We start from the raw sequence: 20,153 nt of genomic DNA, 5'->3' as shown, positions 1-20,153 counted from the left end.
GGGAAAATGTGGAGGAGAGGAAGAGAAGCAGGGGCATAAGAAGCAGGAAGAGTGAAGAGACAAGGGAACAACAAAAGGCAACCAGTAGTGAAACAGACTAAAAGGAAACTAATGAAAGACTTAGTAAATAATAAAGTAGCACAAAATGAAAACTAAGTATGAAAGTCAATAAATGGCTAAGTAAAATGCAAAGCAAACAGGTAAAGCTAAAGAGAGTACAGAGTCATGCAGATACAGATGAATCTGGATTGTGAATGTTCACAGGAACTGGTGTGCTCAGGCAATGATAAAGGAGCAGGAGATCAGGTGAATCCAGGTGAATGAGTTCAGGTGAGACCAAGATTGGGGAGAGAGCCGGTGAGTATAGGAATACAATGTATTAGGAAGAGAGCAGGTGAGTCCAGGAATCCAAGGTATTTGGGAGAGAGTAGGTGAGTTAAGGAATTCAAGGTGTTAGGGAGAGAGCAGGTGAGTCCAGGAATCCAAGGTGTTAGGGAGAGAGCAGGTGAGTCCAGGAATCCAAGTTGTGAGGAAGAGAGCAGGGCCCAGAGGTAGTTGAGAGAGGCAGGTAGGATATGTAGTATACTGAGGGTGGACAAGTGAGAGGGCCTATAGGTGAGTGGGAAGTTGATAGTAGAACAAACGGAATCAGTAGTGGAACAAAACGGTGATTTAAGTGGTTCACGTAGTGGATTATCGGGGGAACACAGAGCAGGGACACGAAGAGGCACTGTGGAAGGCAGGGGAGATGGGGGACCCAAAGGTGATCAGGGATGGAGGCCAGGGTGCATAAATGAGGAAAAAAACATTTCAACTTATTGACTGTCTGATGTGATAAGAGGAGGTTAAGTTCTCTTCTAGCATAGCTGATCTTCTGGAGGGTATTAAATCAGGGTTTGCTTTATGTTGCAATTCTAATGCTTTTAGATTTGGATGCTAGGGCAATGAGGTGACCTCTGAGGCTACCTTGAGGGCGTCATGGAGAATCATTGGAGAAATATCTGAAGTATCATTTATTTCAGAATAATCAGAGAGATTAGATTATAATTGCATGGTGGTGCTTATGTCATGAAGTAGAGATTCATTTGTTCATCAGGATGCATTGGGCTATAAAGGCTAAGGTGGAAAGATCCACCAAGATAGGAATATGGGGCCTGATTCATTAAGGATCTTAATTTAAGATGTTTCTTATTTAAGTCTCCTGGACAAAACCATGTTATAATGCAAGGGGTGCAAATTAGTTTTCTGTTTTGCACATAAGTTAAATACTGACTGTTTTTTTCATGTAGCACACAAATATCAGCTTTAAATTTCAGTGTACAAATAAGCTATCAAGTATTTGTGTGCTACATGAAAAAACAGTCAGTACTTAACTTATGTGCAAAACAGAAAACTAATTTGCACCCCTTTAATTTAACATGGTTTTGTCCAGGATACTGAAATAACTCAGTGTGTCTCTGCAATCAGACATGACATTTGTGTGGGCAGTTCTCTTTGGACTAGATGCAAGGATGGCATTAAATTTCCTCCTACAACTAGCTCCCCTTTGCTAACATGTGTTAACAAGTAATCTAGTTTTTTAAAGAATTTGTGTTGGCCAGGGTTTGGAGCATAAATGCTTACAAGGGTGCAGGGAAGATTATTTAAACTATACCCTACCTTGCCATTACCATGACAACACTGTCATGATAATTCAGGGGATTTTTCAGGGTGGAGATGCTTAATAAAGTGTTACTTTTAAAAGAAAAACAGATCATGCTTCAGAGCTTGGAGAGAAAGTTGAGTCCCTTCACATTATGTGAAATTATAGGCAAAGAAATGAGTAGGTCCGCGTGGAGGAGCCACAGAAAAAACTGGTTCAAAACTTTAAGACCATATTGGCCAGGTGAGTGGGAGTTAGGTGACAACTAGGGGGATGGAAGGAGAGTGGTGAAAGATGGAGAAAAAGACATAGTAAGAAAATTATCATTTGTCTATATTGCTGGCAAGGGACAGGGGTGATGTCCAAGGCATTGAGTGAACCAGAAGAGAGCCTGGGGCTCTATGGAGTCATGCAAGAACATATAACTTTACCACTAGATGTAATTGAGCCTTAGTGAACTCCCACACTCCAAAAACATACTAGTAGGTTAATTGGCTGCTATCAAAAAATTAACCCTAGTCTGTGTGTGTGTGTATGTTAGGGAATTTAGACTGTAAGCTCCAATGGGGCAGGAACTGATGTCAATGAGCTCTCTGTACAGCGCTGCGGAATCATTGGCGCTATATAAATAAATGGTGATGATGATGAAGATGATGATGGTACCGTTTTGCTTAGGATTCCTTAAAGAACATGGGGTAAATAAGCAAATTGTAGAAGTGCTTGTCCACAGGCTATAACTGGGAGAGCTGCTTCGCCTAATACAGTGATTTATTATCGCTTGCAGTTGATTAAAGATATGAGTTTTGCTTCCATAAGTATCACTCAGAACACTCTATTGAATAGTGAAGAGTGTGACTCTGGTAATAGGTGAAAACAGTGGGTGGAAATTTTGCACAATACCTTGAGGTGAAAGTTCAGCTGAACAGTAGTCAGAGTTCCTGGCACTGTTGTAATTAAGTTTTAAGTTTTATCTTTGCCTAGGTGAGATTTTACTGAGTTTCTCCTAGAGCTGTTCTGCTGTGTTATTCTTGTTGTTCAGCTCCACAAAGTAACCAAGGCAACAAAATATATCACTGACCTGAGCTGGAGAGAGACGACAAATCAGTCCACACCCTGGTATGAAGACAGTGCTTGCCATGTGCTGATTCTTTCTGACACAAGTGTGGCAGAAGCTGCAAAGACCAGGTAGGAAACTTAGTGTGTGCAGATAGGTACGTTTATCTGCTAGAGGTCCGAAGCACCAGGCCGTACATTCTGGCTGGCAGACAGCTGGAGTCAGGCAAGTAGAAGATATCTGATAAGCATCCTAAGGGTAATGGATAAATGGCACAGCAATTTGACACTAAGAAGGGAACAGTGTCTTCCCTTTGAATTCCTAAGCAAAAGCATTGCAAAAGACCAGGATAGCTTATACCTGGAGTAGAGAGCCACCGTGGCACTCCAATGACATAGCGTGGGTACTCACAGGGAGGTCAAATCTCCCAGAACCGACAGGAGGCAGACAGGCTGATTACCCAGGGGTTCCTCTGGTGGGCACTCAAAGGTGCCTGTGATGCTGCTTGGCCCTAGGTCCCAGTTCGTGTCAGAGGTGGGGATATGGCTGCCTGACAGGAAATTATCTCTAAGGTGGTACCTCAAACACAGAGGTCTCCCAGTTCTCACCTCTTATGGTTTCACATCATGGATTATAAGAGTAGAGTTATTTTTCTCCACTTTAGGAAGGAGGAAATACTTAGATAAAGTTGCATTATTTCTCTGACAGAGGAGCTATTTCAAAGTACTTCTGCCATATTAGCCGGCCAGGCCAATCCCCTGACATAAAGCTTTTATAAGAACATTATATGTATTTTTTATAATTATCAACTGGCACAGCATTTAAATACTGTAAATTGTTAATGCACTTTTGGTCATTTTAAAATACTTGTAAAAGATACTATAAAACCCTTAAAGACGGAACTATGTTGACAAGTGCAGGTTATAAGAGTGACAGAGAAACCTACCAGTATATGTTATTAGATATAGACACTTGTGACAGGATGGGCCTCCTAGGGCACCCTGTCTGTGGTGTTGCTGGGGACCAGCTGGGATTGACTTGCCACTGTCCCCTTTCTTTATCCCAAATGCACCATCTCAATGCAGAAGGATGGGCTTTTGCTGTTGCCGCCACTAGGCTCCTTCACCGGCACCTATAAGCGCGTCCTTCAGGGTAACTCTCGCTGCTAGTGTACTCCCTAGCTGGCACACCTGAGCTGGTACCCCTGACCTCTTGCCTTTAGATCAGGATTGCTGTGGATATATACAGGCATATATTTTGCAACAAAGATCCCTGCTGTTATTGATGAAAGTCAGCACAAATGTTTATAACTGTAAATATATTAACATTTAATGCAGGGAGAAAGGCACCAGGGCTATGATAGGCTGGGCTGGTCGTATTACAGTAGGGAATCCCACAGCATAAAGTCTTTCTGTCAAAGTGGGACTCAGTCTATATTAGTGAAGTTCAACCGTATTATTTAAATACATATATATGTATATATATATATATATATATATATATATACATATATATATATATATATATATATATATATATATATATATATATATATATATATATATCATTAGATCTATATTCTTCCTAGGATGTCATACTGTCCTCATAAGATTTTGTGCCAGGAGCATCTGTTTCATAAATTATACATTATTACAGCTTAAAGAATACAAGACAGCATTCTGTGCTTAGATAAGAGTGGTGAGTCATAGAGCATTAGGGCAAAATAAAAAATAACAATTGCATATGCGGCCACTGGAGTCTTTTTAAGCAGGAGGTTTACTTTGGATATGAAAATAACATATCATATTTGCAATACAGTGTTAGAGACATTCGCATAATTTGTTGAAAATTGCCAGAAGCCAAACTGTAAATCAGAAGGGAAAATACAACAATCTAAAAGCAATTAGTGGTCAGCAGATGCTCTCTATATGTGGTAAAACACAGCACGAATGTCACCAGGGAAACATTTGTATGGTCCAGTATATCCAACCTATTGACTGAATTAACCTGGGCTGAGTAAATTATTTACTTATTTAATTTAGAAAATAGCATTTTTAATTAATTAATCAAGTCCAGAACAGCTCACTAAAAAGATGAGAAATACCAAACCAGACAAATGTTTCTTAGATTAAATAGGTCACATTGGCATGTCTAACACAGTGAATGTATCCTTTAAAAAAAAACTTCCTAATTCCACTAATGCATACATGGTCACATAGAAGTAGCTTTTATACAATTCCAGCCAGTATTGGGCATATATATTTGTGAAAACTATTCTATCCATCACCTCTTCTTCCTCACCTGAGATCTCCATCTTTTCCTGGTTGGCCCTACTGTCTCTCACCACCCCTCCCTCTAGAATGCAAGCTCTCGCTGGCAGGCTCCTCACTACCTATTGTCTCACATCTGCCTACTGTCTGACTTCCTCATTCGTCCTGTCACATTTTTTGCTGCACTCTGTCTGAGTCCCCATAGCATTACTCACACTCATCTGTGCTACTTATGTCTATTACCTCATCATCATCATCATCATCATCACCATCACCATCACCATTTATTTATATAGCGCCACTGATTCCGCAGGGCTGTACAGAGAACTCATTCACATCAATCCCTGCCCCATTGGAGCTTACAGTCTAAGGGCCTGATTCATTAAGGATCTTAAATGAAGAGGTATCTTATTTCAGTCTCCTGGACAAAACCATGTTACAATGCAAGGGGTGCAAACTAGTTTTCTGTTTTGCACATAAGTTAAATACTGACTGTTTTTTCATGTAGCACACAGATATCAACTTTAAATTTCTGTGTACAAATAAGCTATCAAGTATTTGTGTGCTACATGAAAAAACAATCAGTACTTAACTTATGTGCAAAACAGAAAACTAGTTTGCACCCCTTGCATTGTAACATGGTTTTGTCCAGGAGACTGAAATAAGATACTTCTTCATTTAAGATCCTTAATGAATCAGGCCCTAAATTCCCTAAGATATACACACAGACAGAGAGAGAGACTAGGGTCAATTTTGATAGCAGCCAATTAACCTAACAGTATGTTTTTGGAGTGTGGGAGGAAACCGGAGCACCCGGAGGAAACCCACGCAAACACAGGGAGAACATACAAACTACACACAGATAAGGCCATGGACAGGAATTGAACTCATGACCCCAGCATTGTGAGACAGAAGTGCTAACCACTAAGCCACCGTGCTGCTCATCTATTTGTTTCTTGCTTCTGTATCCAATGCTACGAAATCTGTGGCGTCTTATAAATAAATAAATAATAATAACAATAAATAAAACCCATGGAAAAAGAAGTTTAATTACAGTTACCTGTCAGCAGAAATTTGAGCTTCAAATTTGAATTTCAACATTTTCTTAGATAAATAAATTTGTTCATGTTATAAATGATGTAACTGATACCAGCAGCTTCCTCATTTATTTATGAGGTTTTAAGAAAGTTATACTGTGTGGATGCTGAGCATACAAGTTTGTATAAGAGTTGGCTTTATATGTTTTTGTGCTTTTTTTTACAGTTTTCATATTAATTAATGAAAACCAGTTGTTTGCAAATCTCTGGGCACCCACATCAAATTGCAGGGTTCAATGAATTTCTAAGTTAAAGACGTTAAGGTCTGTCTATAAAACTTAAAAAACATATTTTTGCAAATCCTAAGGCAAAAGTACTATTTGTTGAATTTAAAAGCTTGTGGGAGATCCCAGCAGGGAGATGAAATATGAGTACGGACTGGAACAGAGCATCATAAATTGCTTTATTTTGGCCTCACCCACAATTACGCAACCACATCATTTCACCACAGGGGCAAGGCCAACATTATGCAATTCACTGTGAATCACATTATGGATGCCCCATCCTGCTCACTTCACTATAAACTGGGCAGGATGTGGGACAATAGACTGATCTGTCGGGGGCCCGGGAGACCTGCCAGTAATTCGGGAGTCTCCTGGACCTTCTGGGAATGTGGACAAGTCTGCTAACAACCCTAGAAACCCTTAAACGATCTTGTGCAATCATTTTCACTAGGTTATGTTTGCTGCCATTATACATTTAATGAAGAGTCGGATTGTAAGTGGTGCAGCTGAGGTGCTACCTCAAGGACCCTACTCAACAGGGCTGGCAGCATGTGGCTCAGAGACTGGTGAGGAGTGGGGCTCAGGATGGAAAGAAAGGAGAATTTGGGGCACAAACAGATGATTAGGGGGCATGAGAGGCAGAGACTGGTGAGAAGAGTAGCATGTGGGCTAATAAAAGTGATTGTGTATAATATTTGTTACATCAGTATTTGTGATTTTTGTAAATTGGTTCATTATCTCTAATTTATTTATAATAGTAAACATTTTTTAGAGCATGCAGTTAGCATGTTGTTTTTATAACTCAATGGGAGTGAAGTTAGGGAGTTGAAGGAGCAGTGATGCAAGTTCTGTGTCAGCATGCACTGCCACATCTTTGTGCACAGAAAAAAAAAAGATAACTTACCTGCACCATTTGTGAAGAATCAAGCTCTGGCCCCCACAAACTAATTGGCCCTCTGCCATGCACCTTCTGCCTTCTTCCTTATACTGTGGCAATGGGGCATGTGCTATTCACAAACAGGTCTTGTCTGCCTGGCGCTCGGATATGGCCAGACAGCATTAACTGCAAGCAATCGGTGCAGTGTTTGCCCAATGTGCAGATTCACTGGCTTTATTTTGACAATGACATGTTTGTGACAGGAGACACCATAAGTTGCTTTTGCTGGAGCCCGTAATTCAAAAGCTCCACACTCATAAATATTCTTGTGCTTTTTCAAACATGTAAAGTGTAAACAAAAGTGTTTAAATGTTCTGGTCTCAATTAAATTTAGGAGCGAATCCAGCTTTCCACACACTGTTAATCTGCCCCTGCCAAACACACCCCCCCTCCCCACACACACACACAAAGAAACATGGTTTTGCCAAGATGCAAAATTGCAATTTCTACCTAGATTTACTACAAACTCCACGAGCTAAAAGCAGCATTCAGTGAGCATGTGCCTGATTTTTCCATGTTTTACTCCCCTTTTGATGTGTTCTACAAAATGACTATAGGGCCTTCTTCATAACCTCAATAATGTTCAGCTTAAAGAATTTAGAATTTAAATAGACATTTTTCAGAACCTTCTGCCAAGTTTAAATCATATGAGATTAAAGGGAGTTTGCTATTTAGAACCTATTAACTGAGTAATAGTTTTAAATCAATACAGAACGCTTGTGAAGTGAGCCAATTGTCAATTTGTTTTTTTATGCATCCAACTGGCGGTAGTAGTCAATAAATCGAATACCTAAATCCCGACAAGACTTTCAACGATAGCTTCAAAGCGACAGCGGTAATTTTCTTACTGACTAAAATTAGACGTGCTTAAATGCTGACATACTGCAATTCAGACAAATTGACATCCTGACAATCACATTCACATCACTAGTAAGGGCTGAGGCAATGCGAGAACCCGCCGGCTCTATAATGTACAACTGTTCCTAAAAAAACATCAGTCTGAATTGTCAGTATTTAAACACGTCTAATTTTAGTCAATTCCGAAGTTACAACTGTCGCTTTCAAAATGTTGTTGAAGGTCTTGTAGGCATTTAGTTATTCAGGATCGCGTACCCAGCCACCAACTGGTGGGTCAAAACTTAGGAACCTTAGGAAAATGTTTCACTTCCTAACATTGGGTAAATATGAACCCAAGACTAATTATGCAAATAATGTGCTGGACATCATCTACGTGAGAGGAAAAAAAGTTATAGCATTACAAAAAAATAATGCAACCAAACAAAATAAACATTTAATTATATGGAATTATATGATATGATATTCTATGGTATTTCTTTTATTCATGTTTTTGAAAGGTCTTTAACTGTTCAAGAATTACATACTTGCAGTACTGGGACTGACTGATGCCTTGTATCTAATCACAAGGCTTAGTTATGGTGCAACCTTATATTTGCACTTTGAGTAATATTTTTATGTGGGGCATATTGCACACAAACGCACAATAAGGGTTATTTAAGAATCCCAAAATATTCAGACCACACAGAAGTGCTCTTATAAACTTTGGGCATTTCAGGGTAGATACTCCATAAAACCAATCTGTGCCTATATTTGTAGGTTTGCATAGGAACCAGTAAATGTGCATTGTTGGAAACCATAAGAATGTCACATTGCAACTCACAATTTACTTGCATTAAAGGAAGACTAACAGCAAAATAAAAGTGAAAAAAGGGAAAAATAAAATATACCTTTTAGTATTTCAGATAGCAGTATTTCTTACCTATATCTGCATACTTTGAATAAAATCCTATGTTTAGGATATTTATATGTGATTTGTGGATACCACCCACATTTTTATCATCAGATATTCTAGATAAGCCCACAAGTCAGATCATGCTCTAAAACAATTAGAATAAAACTGCCCTGTTTTTTTGCTTTAGAATATACTTATACTAGTGTTATCAGTGAAAACAGCAGGCATCTGATAAGAATGAAGTTCAAAACATGCACAATTTGCTCAGAATCTAGTTTGGTAGAAATGGACCCTTACTTCCACCCACCTCACTTACAGTATTAAAACCAATGTTAAACCTCAATATATTTTCAGCAGGGTTGAAATAAAAGGATGTGAAGGAGGAGAGTTAATCACATGGAAAAATATTTTCTATAATTGCCTATTGTGGAGGTTTAGGATCCTTACAAGGCAGAATGGTGGTAATAATATAAAAAAAACACTTTGAGTTGTGTAACCTTAACAGACAAATCAGTTGATGTTCTAAGAACCAATTTACAGCTGTGGCCTTGCTAGTATCAGTGTGGTTGTCCCTGTCCCCCCCCCCCCACCCACAGCATCGCAAGTTGGGGACTGAAGCTATAAAGAAATTCAACTTGTGACTGTTCATGGGAGAAAGAAAACTACTGATATCCAAATAAGGACTGGGGGCATTGTTTAATATGTTATACTGTAGCTAGTAGGAACGTACGTTATATATTCTTAAAAGTCTTGGGAGGAATAATTAATGTAGTGACGCAATAAGCTCTATAAAAAGGTTATGCAAAATAAATGACCTCAGTTCAGAATCTTAAAAGGATATACGCGTGTGTGTCTTAATTACTGGACTCCCAGTTAACTGGTTTATAATAAATCATAGGCAAGCTGAAGGACATTGATAATTGAAAGAAGAAGTACCTTAGCACTATGGTTTAAATGCCCGCTGTATCACACACAGAGAATTCAGCTCTTAAACCTAATAATCTGTAATGTCAAACTAGGACTCACTAAGCACTACATGCGTAGTATAATAGAGTGCTATATGGTGCAGCAAATAGTAAATACTGTGAAATACCGTGCAATTAACAAAACCATTTGGAATTTATTTTCCAAAAAGTTTATGGTTTGCTTATACTAAGCTGTAATACAGTGGATTACAATGTTTCTTACTAAAGAGCAATATCCACTTGAAAAGTGCAGATATCATTGTTCATTATTCACTGACAGTTAAAAAAAAGCTTCCTTTGTTGCTCAATTAGAATTAGCTAGAGCTAGTAAGGGGAGTGTGTGTCTTTTATCCATTTTTCCATTTTGTTTTCAATTTCTTTGTGCATTTTTTTTTATTAGCTTGAGTGTCTTACAATTACAGTTGTGTAAAAATAAAGTATTGTTAGATCGGTAGCAGAACTTCTTTTTATGTGAATCTTTTACATAAAGATTTGTAGATTAATAGGGGAGGCGAGTGTCTATATTTTTCTCAATAAAACTCATGTGCTTTGGAGGTGTGTTTATTTTTAAGTTACTTTTTTTTAGGTATCATTGACAAGGTGAGCTTGGAAACGGGGGGGTTGGTGCTATAGGAAGCTATATTAAAGGCTATATTACATCTTCTTAAAGGTCTCCATAAAACAATATGTGGACATATAAAATCATGTTTGCATGCTTATTTTAATGGGGTATATTGGCTGTTTGTGCATGTATTTCATATAAGAGTATTGGCTTTATTTTAGCACATGAGACCATATGAAGGTAGTTGGCCGACCGACGACATAGGACATATTGCCTGTCTGGTTTCATATATATATTTGTATTTGCCATGTGTCGCAGGGCATGTTCATTTGTAATACATTAAGTTTGTGGACTACAGCGACAAAAAATAAAAACATTTTGTGTGCCTAACTAATTTTATCTCTCTCTGTGTACAGTGACACATTTACAAATTTTCAGGTCTGGATTTATTCTGATTTTAGCAAATAATCGATAAACATGCAAAATAGCCCTTTAATAGAGCATTAGTGCAGGATATTCACTCAGCTACTTACTGTTTGTTTCAAGACTTTCACAGATTTCTGTTTTGACTTCACCATTTGGCCGGTCATTTCCTTTTTGGATCAGCTTGCTTTGCATGGTGGCGGCCGTCACAACAGCCTTGAAACTCCTCTTTCGTTTTTGAACATTTTGCTCTGGATGGAAAATGATAATGTAAACCTTGGGCATGTAGAGCATTCCCAGAGACACAGATGCACTCAAACTCATGGATACTGTCAGAGTAGTCGTCTGGATATACATCTGCGAATAAATAAAATAACAATATATTTAATTTTAAATAATAACTAAATCCCAGAGCTGTTCAGAAACAGTAATACAGCAGTAAAATAAATATGAATGTTAGCATTTTGAATCTAAATAAATGTATTTATGGAATCAATATTTGTAATAGATTGCACATCATAGAGGTAAATTATATAACTACAATCTTTACATGTTATCAAATCTGCCCGGTCAGTGATTTCTCCCATTACCTTAGTCTTGGTGTAATCTCATATATACGAGAACGTGTCATCACCCAGACAAAATGTGCTTTTTAGTAGAGATTCAAAAAGCGATTTAATTTATAAGAAAAAAAAAGTTATGGAATAACCTTGTTTAATTTCATATCATATCATTTCATTCATTGCTTATGATGTAGCCTTAATGTAAAGGCAAAACAAAACAAAAACCGCTATGAATAAAAGCTATGAATGACTGGAATAGAAAAGGGTAAGGAAAGGAAGGGGCATTCCAGAAGATTGTTCAATGATGTAAGTGTGCACTATTATTCCCTAATATAATCCCTGACATAAGAAGATTGACTGGACTTCCTGGCAAATGAAAATCACTGGGTCTTTACATATGACCTGGAACACATTCCCTCGAAGAAGGTAGAAATGTATTACACTGCTGGAGTGACTTCAGATAATTGGCCTGCTACACTATGACTAGGATCCAAATACTGTGATTCACGTTTAAATATATTGTGATATGTCTCCTCACTGGTTATTTGATGTTGATTCTGAATCATCTATAATGTCTGTATTGATCTCCCAGACCCCACATGACATCTGTGCTGTATTCTCTGCCTAATTTGCTCAGTTGTAGAACACAATTACATGCTGCGCTGGTACCACTGTGCATGCACATTCTAGTCCCTCTCACATCAACCTTGCTTGCACATAGATATCACAGAGAGATAAAATAAAAACAATGGGTACTCTCACCCAAGAAAAACTCACCTAAAATATAATCCTTACAAATATTATCCATCTCAACAATTAATCAGAATGATACATTTAAAGGAAATAATTAAATAAAATGTTTCCATACTTTTGCATACATGACATATGAAAGAATTCAGGAGTAACATTACATATATGATGTTTTGAACATGAGTGACACTCCATTATTATGTACTGCTGGTAACAAGCTAAAATAGATTGAAGACTTTTGTTACTATTTGTAACTTTCAAAGTATTAAAAGTTATACAAATGATCATTAAATGTTTTGTTCTTTCCCTGAATCTTGAAAGTTTTGGCATCATACTTAAAGCAACAGTCTCTTTAATTGGAGTAATCTAGAAATTAAAGAGTTAAATGATTGATGTTATCAGAATCTGATTTTAACTTTGCACAATTAAATTTCTTCTAACAAGTTACATTTTTTAATGCATAGTTTAAAAACTAAATAATCCATTTTGAAAAAAAATGCTTCAAATTACTCTAAACTCAGATCATTGACAGATGATGAACATCTATTTTGTTTTGGAATACATTTTTATATTAATTCTATTTTTAGTCAGGTTGCAAGAATGTCTGTAACAGAGATAATTAGAGAATCTTATCACAATTGCAGAGACACTTATTTTAGTATAAGAAGTTAGTAGAAAAGGTTCATTTCACAATCTAACTTGTATGACGACTTCATGCTGATTTAACTGATTTATTTTTTTTTTAAATACATTTTTATTATGTTTCACAAGTTAATAGAAAAATACAAACATTGTTTTATGTCCATAGAGAATTATCACTTAGTAATAAGTGGAAAATAAAGAGAGGCATATATATTCAGATAATATGAACAGAATGGAATAATACTAACATCCTAACTTGTTTGAGAGAGAAGACATACAAAGGGTGGGAGAGTCAGGGGATGAGGGGAATAATTAAGTATATGCTATTTTTTGCTTCACTTTTAAGTATTGGCAATGAAGTTTGGGGAAAGGGTTTAGTTTTGATCACCTAGGTTTAAAGATTACTTCTAAATTGATAAGTCAGTGGTTAAGAGAGGTTAGGCTTTGTAATAGTTTGTCCAGGGAGATCAAGTGGTTTGGATGTTCACTGGCGTGTTATTTAATATGGCTGTAACACTTTCCATTTGGTATGTTGACCAGATACTATTTATGGTAGCAGGTAGTAATGGATGGGAATAGTTCTTCAATGTGCTGCCATAAGCCATTTTTCCTCATTTCAAATATGCTTAATCAGTTTTTTTACGGGTTGAGATGTATCTGGGATGGACCTGAGGCGGAGTGAGTATAATAGGGAATCAGACATCTGCACCTAAGTGATTAAAAAAAGAAGTGTATGCAGTTGTCGCCAATAGGGCATAATTTTTAGACAGGACCACCGCATGTGCAGCAGGGTACCTCAACAGCCACAACCTCGCCAGCATTGGTCAGAAGTATTTGTAAATATGGCGTGTAAATGGGAGAGGACCAGATACCACCTATAGAAGATTTTAAAGGAGTTTGCTTTTATTTTGACTGCTATTGACGATTTTGCTAGATTTGATGTAAATTTGGACCATTTTTTAATTTCCAATGTCTCCCCCATGTTCCTCTCCCATGCTAGATTATGAGGGTCTTTAGTAGGTAGATTAAGGGATTGATCAGTTGATATACTGTAGATATTAAAGCTTTTGTTGAGGAGGAGTTGCAGCACAGATTCCAGAGTGGAGCATTGATCCAAAGAAGGAGGAATTTTTAAAGGATTGAAAGTAATGTCTAATGTCAAGGTATTGATAAAAAACCTTAGGCAGCAGGCCTAAGTATGTGTTAGGTTCGGAAAACACAGGGAAAAGGTGTATCTTGGTAATGTCCCAGGCGAAGAAGATACTATGACGTTTCCAGTGATTAAACATTTTGTGGTATTGCCCAGGTACGAAATCAATTTTGTGTCACGCGGGGACCAATAACGTGTAATTGAAGTGTAATTCATAGATTTGAGTGACTTGATCCCATATCGATAGCGAAAATCTTACAGTGGGGACATGAACTACAAGTTTGGACCTGTGTTCCATAGTAAGGAATATGGTGAATACAGCCATAACAGATCGAATATGTGCATCTAAACCCGTTGGTGGGGAGGTCGAATATCAAAGGATACATTGCACTAAGTGTGTGACTTGGTAATATTTTAGTAAGTTTGGCACACCTAGTCCATCCGTTGGTGATTAAATAGAATGCCCATCTGGATCCTAGCTTGCTGCCTGCCCATATAAATTTTAAAAGAGATTGTTGCAAGTGTTTCAGTGTTTTCGTAGGATTCAAGATTGGGAGACTCTACCATAGGTACAATAGTCAGAGAAGTAATTTATTTTGACAGTTGCTATGTGGCCAAACCAAGATATAATAAACTTATTCCATTGTGTCACGTCTGAATTAATTGTCTGAATAATTCTTGGGAAATTAGCCACATATAGGTGTGCATGTAATTTTGTTAAAAATAATATTTCAGTTTGTGATTTTGCCAGCATAAATTATAATTAGCCTTCAAGTTCTGGACAACATCCTGGAGCATATTAAAATCAAGAATTCCGCACTTATCCACATTGATTTTATAGTTAGACAAAGAGTTGCATTCTGCTATTTTGGTAAGGACATTGGGTAACATAATATGAGGGTAGGTGATAGGTAAAATAACATTGTCAATATATAGGGTGAGCTTATCGTCTCTGGTGTCAGTAGGGATTCCAGAAATGTCTTGGTTATTTGTAATACACGCTACTAGAGATTCCATGATGAGAGTAATGGTGATAATGGTCATCCTTGTCGTGTACTATCACACATGTGGAAGGGAGCACACGTGTGAGTTAGCTAATATTGTGGCTGTTTGTGATATCAGGCAGAAATCCCTTTACAAAAATCATCCTGGATCTCCATGCTCACAAGAGTGTGCTGCATGAAAGGCAAGGCAACTTTTCAACATCTACCACTAGAGCAGGGAGAGCAGCATGATTTGCAGCATGGATCAGACTCATTTACTCTCCTGGTGTTATAAGAGGCTTGTCTGCCAGGGACAAAGCCAATGATATATTAATGAGGGCAATACCGTTCCTAATCTATAAGCTAGAATTTTTGCAAATAGCTTGAGATCTATGTTAAGAGGTGAGATGGGTCTGTATTTACCCGCCTCCTTAGGAATTACTACTATGCCTGCTCCAGCGGTAGTCCCGTCAAATTTTCCTCCCTAATATCAAGTTGAACAGTTCCGTGAGCATGGGGATCAGAGGCCCAGCGAACCTCTTGTCGTACAGTGCCATAAATCTTTTAGGACCAGAGGCTGATTGATGTCTTAATGCCTTAATGGATCAGAGATCTCCTCTGAATCTGTGTTGAATGTAGCCAATTGCACTCTTGTAAGTTTAGGGAGGTGGCACAATTGAAGGTAGGATTTTATGTTATTTTTAACAGAGCTCCAGGTTATCTATTGTTGCTTGCAAATTGTTCAAGTTGGCATAATAGTCCTGAAATCATTGCATTATTTTTTTGAGTCTTAAGGAAGCAAGCCAGTTGGGGATTTCAACATCATTATTCTACTATGCTCCTGAGCTTGCGTGCTAGGATGGTGTTTGCTTTGTCGCCTTTTTCATAAAACCTTTGGTTGACTGAACGCAATGTTTTAACTTCTTGCTTTGATAATATTTGATTCAATTTTCCTTTTAGTGAGATAAATTTAATATTAAAGCATTTTTTGGGATGGCTTTGATGCCGATTAATAACATCTTTAATTTGATTTTCTAGATCTTTGATACTCTCTCTCTGCTTTTCTCTGTGCTGCTGACATTTTGATTACGATTATTCTAATGGTGGCTTTATGAGCCTGTAACAGAATAGATTGTGAGATCTCTGGGGTAACATTGTGTGTTACATAATCTGAGACCTCTTTCTAAGACCGTGTGTACAAAGAGAGGGTGATTGCGTAGTTGCAAGCTGTCTAAACCCTGGTCATTGCATCATTTTGTACACATGTGTGTTTGTTTGGGAGAGAAGTTCAGGTGCGAAGAGAACATTTTCATAGTTAAACTGTCAGTTTTAATTATCAGATAATTAACCATTAGGTCATAACAATAACTTATTAACTGTCTCAACAATCAACATAGGAACAATAGTATAATACTGATGTCAAAGGCTAACATATGATAATTGAATTTTTAATTGGCGTCTCCAAGTTTGAGATGTTCACTGACCCCTGTGTTTTGGTTTTGGATCTGGAATAAGTTCATGTTTCGGTTTTGGCAAAACCGCCCTTGCGTGTTTTGGTTTTGGATCTATATTTTTAAGAAAAATAGCTTAAATATGCTAAAGTCACATAATTTTGCTTTTTTTGTTCCCACATTATTATTAACCTCAATAACACAAATTTCCAGCCATTTCCAGTTCATTTTGACCACCTCACAGGTCACAATATTATTTTCATCCACTTTCGGACAAAAACTGCAGCGATGTTAAGCGCTGGATGCTAAGCGACAGAGCAATGACACAAACACATGGCAGTTCATAGCACATCTAGGAATCATTGCCACATAGCACTAGTAGAAAAGAAAAGTGGTGCAAGATGGCATTGTCCTTATGTAAGATTTTGAAAAGGACATGTACAGTTTAACAAGCAAGCACTCCAGCGACAAAGACCGCCACTTTTGTGGCCGAAGTGCTTGGCTTGTTTTGGCCTCCAAAAAACAAGCTACTAATAGCTTAGCTGTTTCAAGCCCAACAGTGCTGTGAATGCACTCTATGTTATTAAACCATGTGTGCTCGTGCTGCATCTTTAATCTCCTTCTCCTCTCTGGTTACTTCCCTCTCATCCCTGAAGAACTGACAAACTTATGTGGGACAGGAATGGATATTACAACTGCAGTGGCATTACATCTGCTTCAGACAGACTGTGACACGGAACATGTGGGCAGCATGGAATCCGTCATTTTGGAATACGCTGCATTGAACAGAGATTTAAACCAATATATAGACGCAGTTGAGGAGACCATGCTTAAGTTAAAACTTGACCAACCGTATGAGATCCCGGATATAAGAGAGCTTGTACATGAAAGATATACTGCGCTTCAGAAGAATAATACAGAGGAGGCCCTGAAGCAGGGTGATAAATATGTCCAGTTTAAACAACAGCTAAGAGACCTGAGAAAACAAATGGGTGTGTCAAGTGCCCCTGCAGACAAAGCTTTGGAAGATGAAGACAAGTAGATCACTGTCACCCAGAGCACTCCTATAACACAGTTGGGGACGGTGAACCCAGTGAAAAACAAAGTTTGTAGTCACACGTACGAGAGCAATTGAAAGGATGATTGAAAGCAAACTTCAGAAGGGTAAATCCGCCAGTTGTCCAAAAATTGGCTGAATCATTCTGACATGAGTATATCAGATCTTGTTCCAGGCAATGCACTAAAAAGAGCCATTGACATTCACAACAAAAATCACTGAGCTTACAATCAGCCCCAATCCCCCAAAAATTTAAATATAGCTAGGTACCTTTGATATAAAGTGCAGATTACAAACACTTTGTGCAATACTGATGAAACAGCGGCAAAGTGGAAGGTTTGAGTAATACATATACACATCTATTTAGACATTCGTACTTACATTACTTCTGCAAGCAAAGTTGTTCTTTGTTACTAAATCATCTAGGTAACTTTGGCACACAGCGGTAGGTGAAAGGAAAAGTGGTGCAAGATGGGACTGTCCTTGGACCCTTTCACCAACCCTTATGTTGGATCTTAAAAAGGACATGTACACTTTAACAAACTAATTACTTCAGCGACAAAGAGTGCCACTTTTGTGGTTGCAGTGCTTGGTTTGTTTGGGCCCCCACAAAACAAGCTAACAATGGCCTTAAGGCACCTAAGGTAACAGTGCTGTTAATGAACTCTACTGTGACAAGATGTTGTCTTCATCCTCAACCTCATCCTCACCTTCATCAGTGTGTACATCATCCTCACATACTATTAATTCATCCCGCTGGAATCCGCCTTTACAAAAGTCTCTGTACCTTGATGAAATTGGCGGGAAAGGCCTTCCTAGTGGAAATTGTAGTTCATTTTGATAAACATTATCTTTTCCACATTTTGAGGAAGTAGACCTCCCACGCTGATTGCTGACAAGGTTACCGGCTGTGTTGAAAACTCTTTCCGAGTACACACTGGAGGATGGGCAGCTTAGGTATTGCAATGCGAGTTGGTACATGGGTCTCCAAATTCTCTTTTTTTTTTCCTCCCAGTATGTAAAGGGACTGTCTGATGTGTCTATTTTTTTTTCTGTCATTAAAATAATCCTCCACCATCCTTTGGTTGTTGATAGTAGGATCAGGTGGAGATACGGTAGAGGTGTCATGGTTTTTTGGTCAATTCTTTTAGACTAGATCAGATGTCAAAATGTTGTGCTGAGTCACCTGCATCATCCCTGAGTCTTTTGAGAAAGCTAAGTTTTTTCCTAGCAGCAGTTGACTGAGAAACTGAAGGAGACGCCATTCTGTCACATAACACTTGAGCTGTCATCTTGCTCACCAGGAGCTCCTTGCATTTCTTTAGATCTGGGTCAGTTGGAAACAAAGAGAAAACATAACTCTTAAACCTAGGATCAAGCACAGTCGCCAAAATGTAGTGAGCCGATTTCAAGATTTTGATAACTCTTGGATCTTGGCGAAGCAAATAAAGTACTTGATCTACAAGTCCGACATACTTAGAGTAATTGCTTTAGTTAATCTCCTCCATCAGTTTCTCAAGCTGTTTTTCCAAAAGTCTAACTAAGGGAATCACTTGGCTCAATCTAGCAGTGTCTGAACTCACTTCACAGGTGAATACTTTGAATGGTTTCAGCACTGTGCACAACACGGAAAGTATTCTCCAATGCACTTGAGTAAAATACATCCTCCCTCCTTTCCCAATGTCATGGCTTATGGAGTATGCGTGGATGTCTTTTCACTGTTCCTCCATCCTCAGAAGCATATACAGGGTGGACTTCCACCTTGTTAACACCTCTTGCTTCAGTTGGTGGCAGGGCAAATTAAATTACTCTTGTAGCTGCAGCAATCTCCTACATGCTGTTGCCGAATGCCGGAAATGTCCAGATATTTTACAGTCAAAAGATAGCATCTCCTGCAAGTTTCTGTCATTTTTTAAAAAGCTCTGCACCACCAAGTTTATTGTATGAGCAAAACATGGAGTGTGATGGAATAGACCCATCTGTAATGCTTTCACAATATTTGTAGCGTTATCAGAAATTACATATCCTGAAGATAGTCCAAGCGAGATAAGCCATGTTGCAATGACATCCCTTAGTTTTTGTAACAGATTGTCAGCTGTATGCCTCTTAGTGAAACTGGTGATCTACAGAGCAGTCTGCCTCTTAAAAATGTGACATACTTGGGTACATGCTGCCGCTGTTCCTGCTGGTGAAGGCGAATCACCAACCCAGTGGGCTGTCACAGTCATATGATCTTTATTTTGCCCATTTCCGTTTGTCCACATATCTGTGTTTAAGTGTACAGTGGGTAGAAAGGCATTTTGTAGCACAATAATTATATTTTTACGAACCTTTTGGTAAAGGTGAGGAATAATTTTTTAGCAAAATGGTGTTGTGATGGAATTTGGTAATGGAGACACAAGACCTCAAGTAACTGTCTAAAGCCAGCTGCAGTAATAGTCTATATTGGAGGAAGATCTAATACTAGCATAGTCGCCATGGCATATATGATCCAATTTGCGACTGGGTGGCAGCTTCCATACTTGCTTCTGCTTGTAAAGGATTGTTTAACAGTCAATTGTTGCAAACTACTAGTAGTCTTCTTCTTGATCTGCTTCTGGGATGAAGATCCACCCCCAGCAGCAGCCGCAGCA

General features: G+C 38.2%; 1 protein-coding gene across 1 annotated transcript in view; it reads right to left on the bottom strand.

Annotated features, from left to right (window-relative positions):
* The window catches only part of GRM8 (glutamate metabotropic receptor 8), a 956,579-nt gene that overhangs the window by 16,377 nt on the left and 920,049 nt on the right, over positions 1–20,153 (bottom strand). Inside the window, exon 10 of the mRNA XM_075208924.1 lies at positions 11,035–11,281. Within this exon, the coding sequence (XP_075065025.1) occupies positions 11,035–11,281 (247 nt within the window). The remainder of the gene's footprint in view (positions 1–11,034; positions 11,282–20,153) is intronic.

The sequence above is a fragment of the Mixophyes fleayi genome, chromosome 4, assembly GCF_038048845.1.
Source record: "Mixophyes fleayi isolate aMixFle1 chromosome 4, aMixFle1.hap1, whole genome shotgun sequence".
Classification (NCBI taxonomy): domain Eukaryota; kingdom Metazoa; phylum Chordata; class Amphibia; order Anura; family Limnodynastidae; genus Mixophyes; species Mixophyes fleayi.
This window is presented reverse-complemented; position numbering and strand designations above follow the sequence as displayed.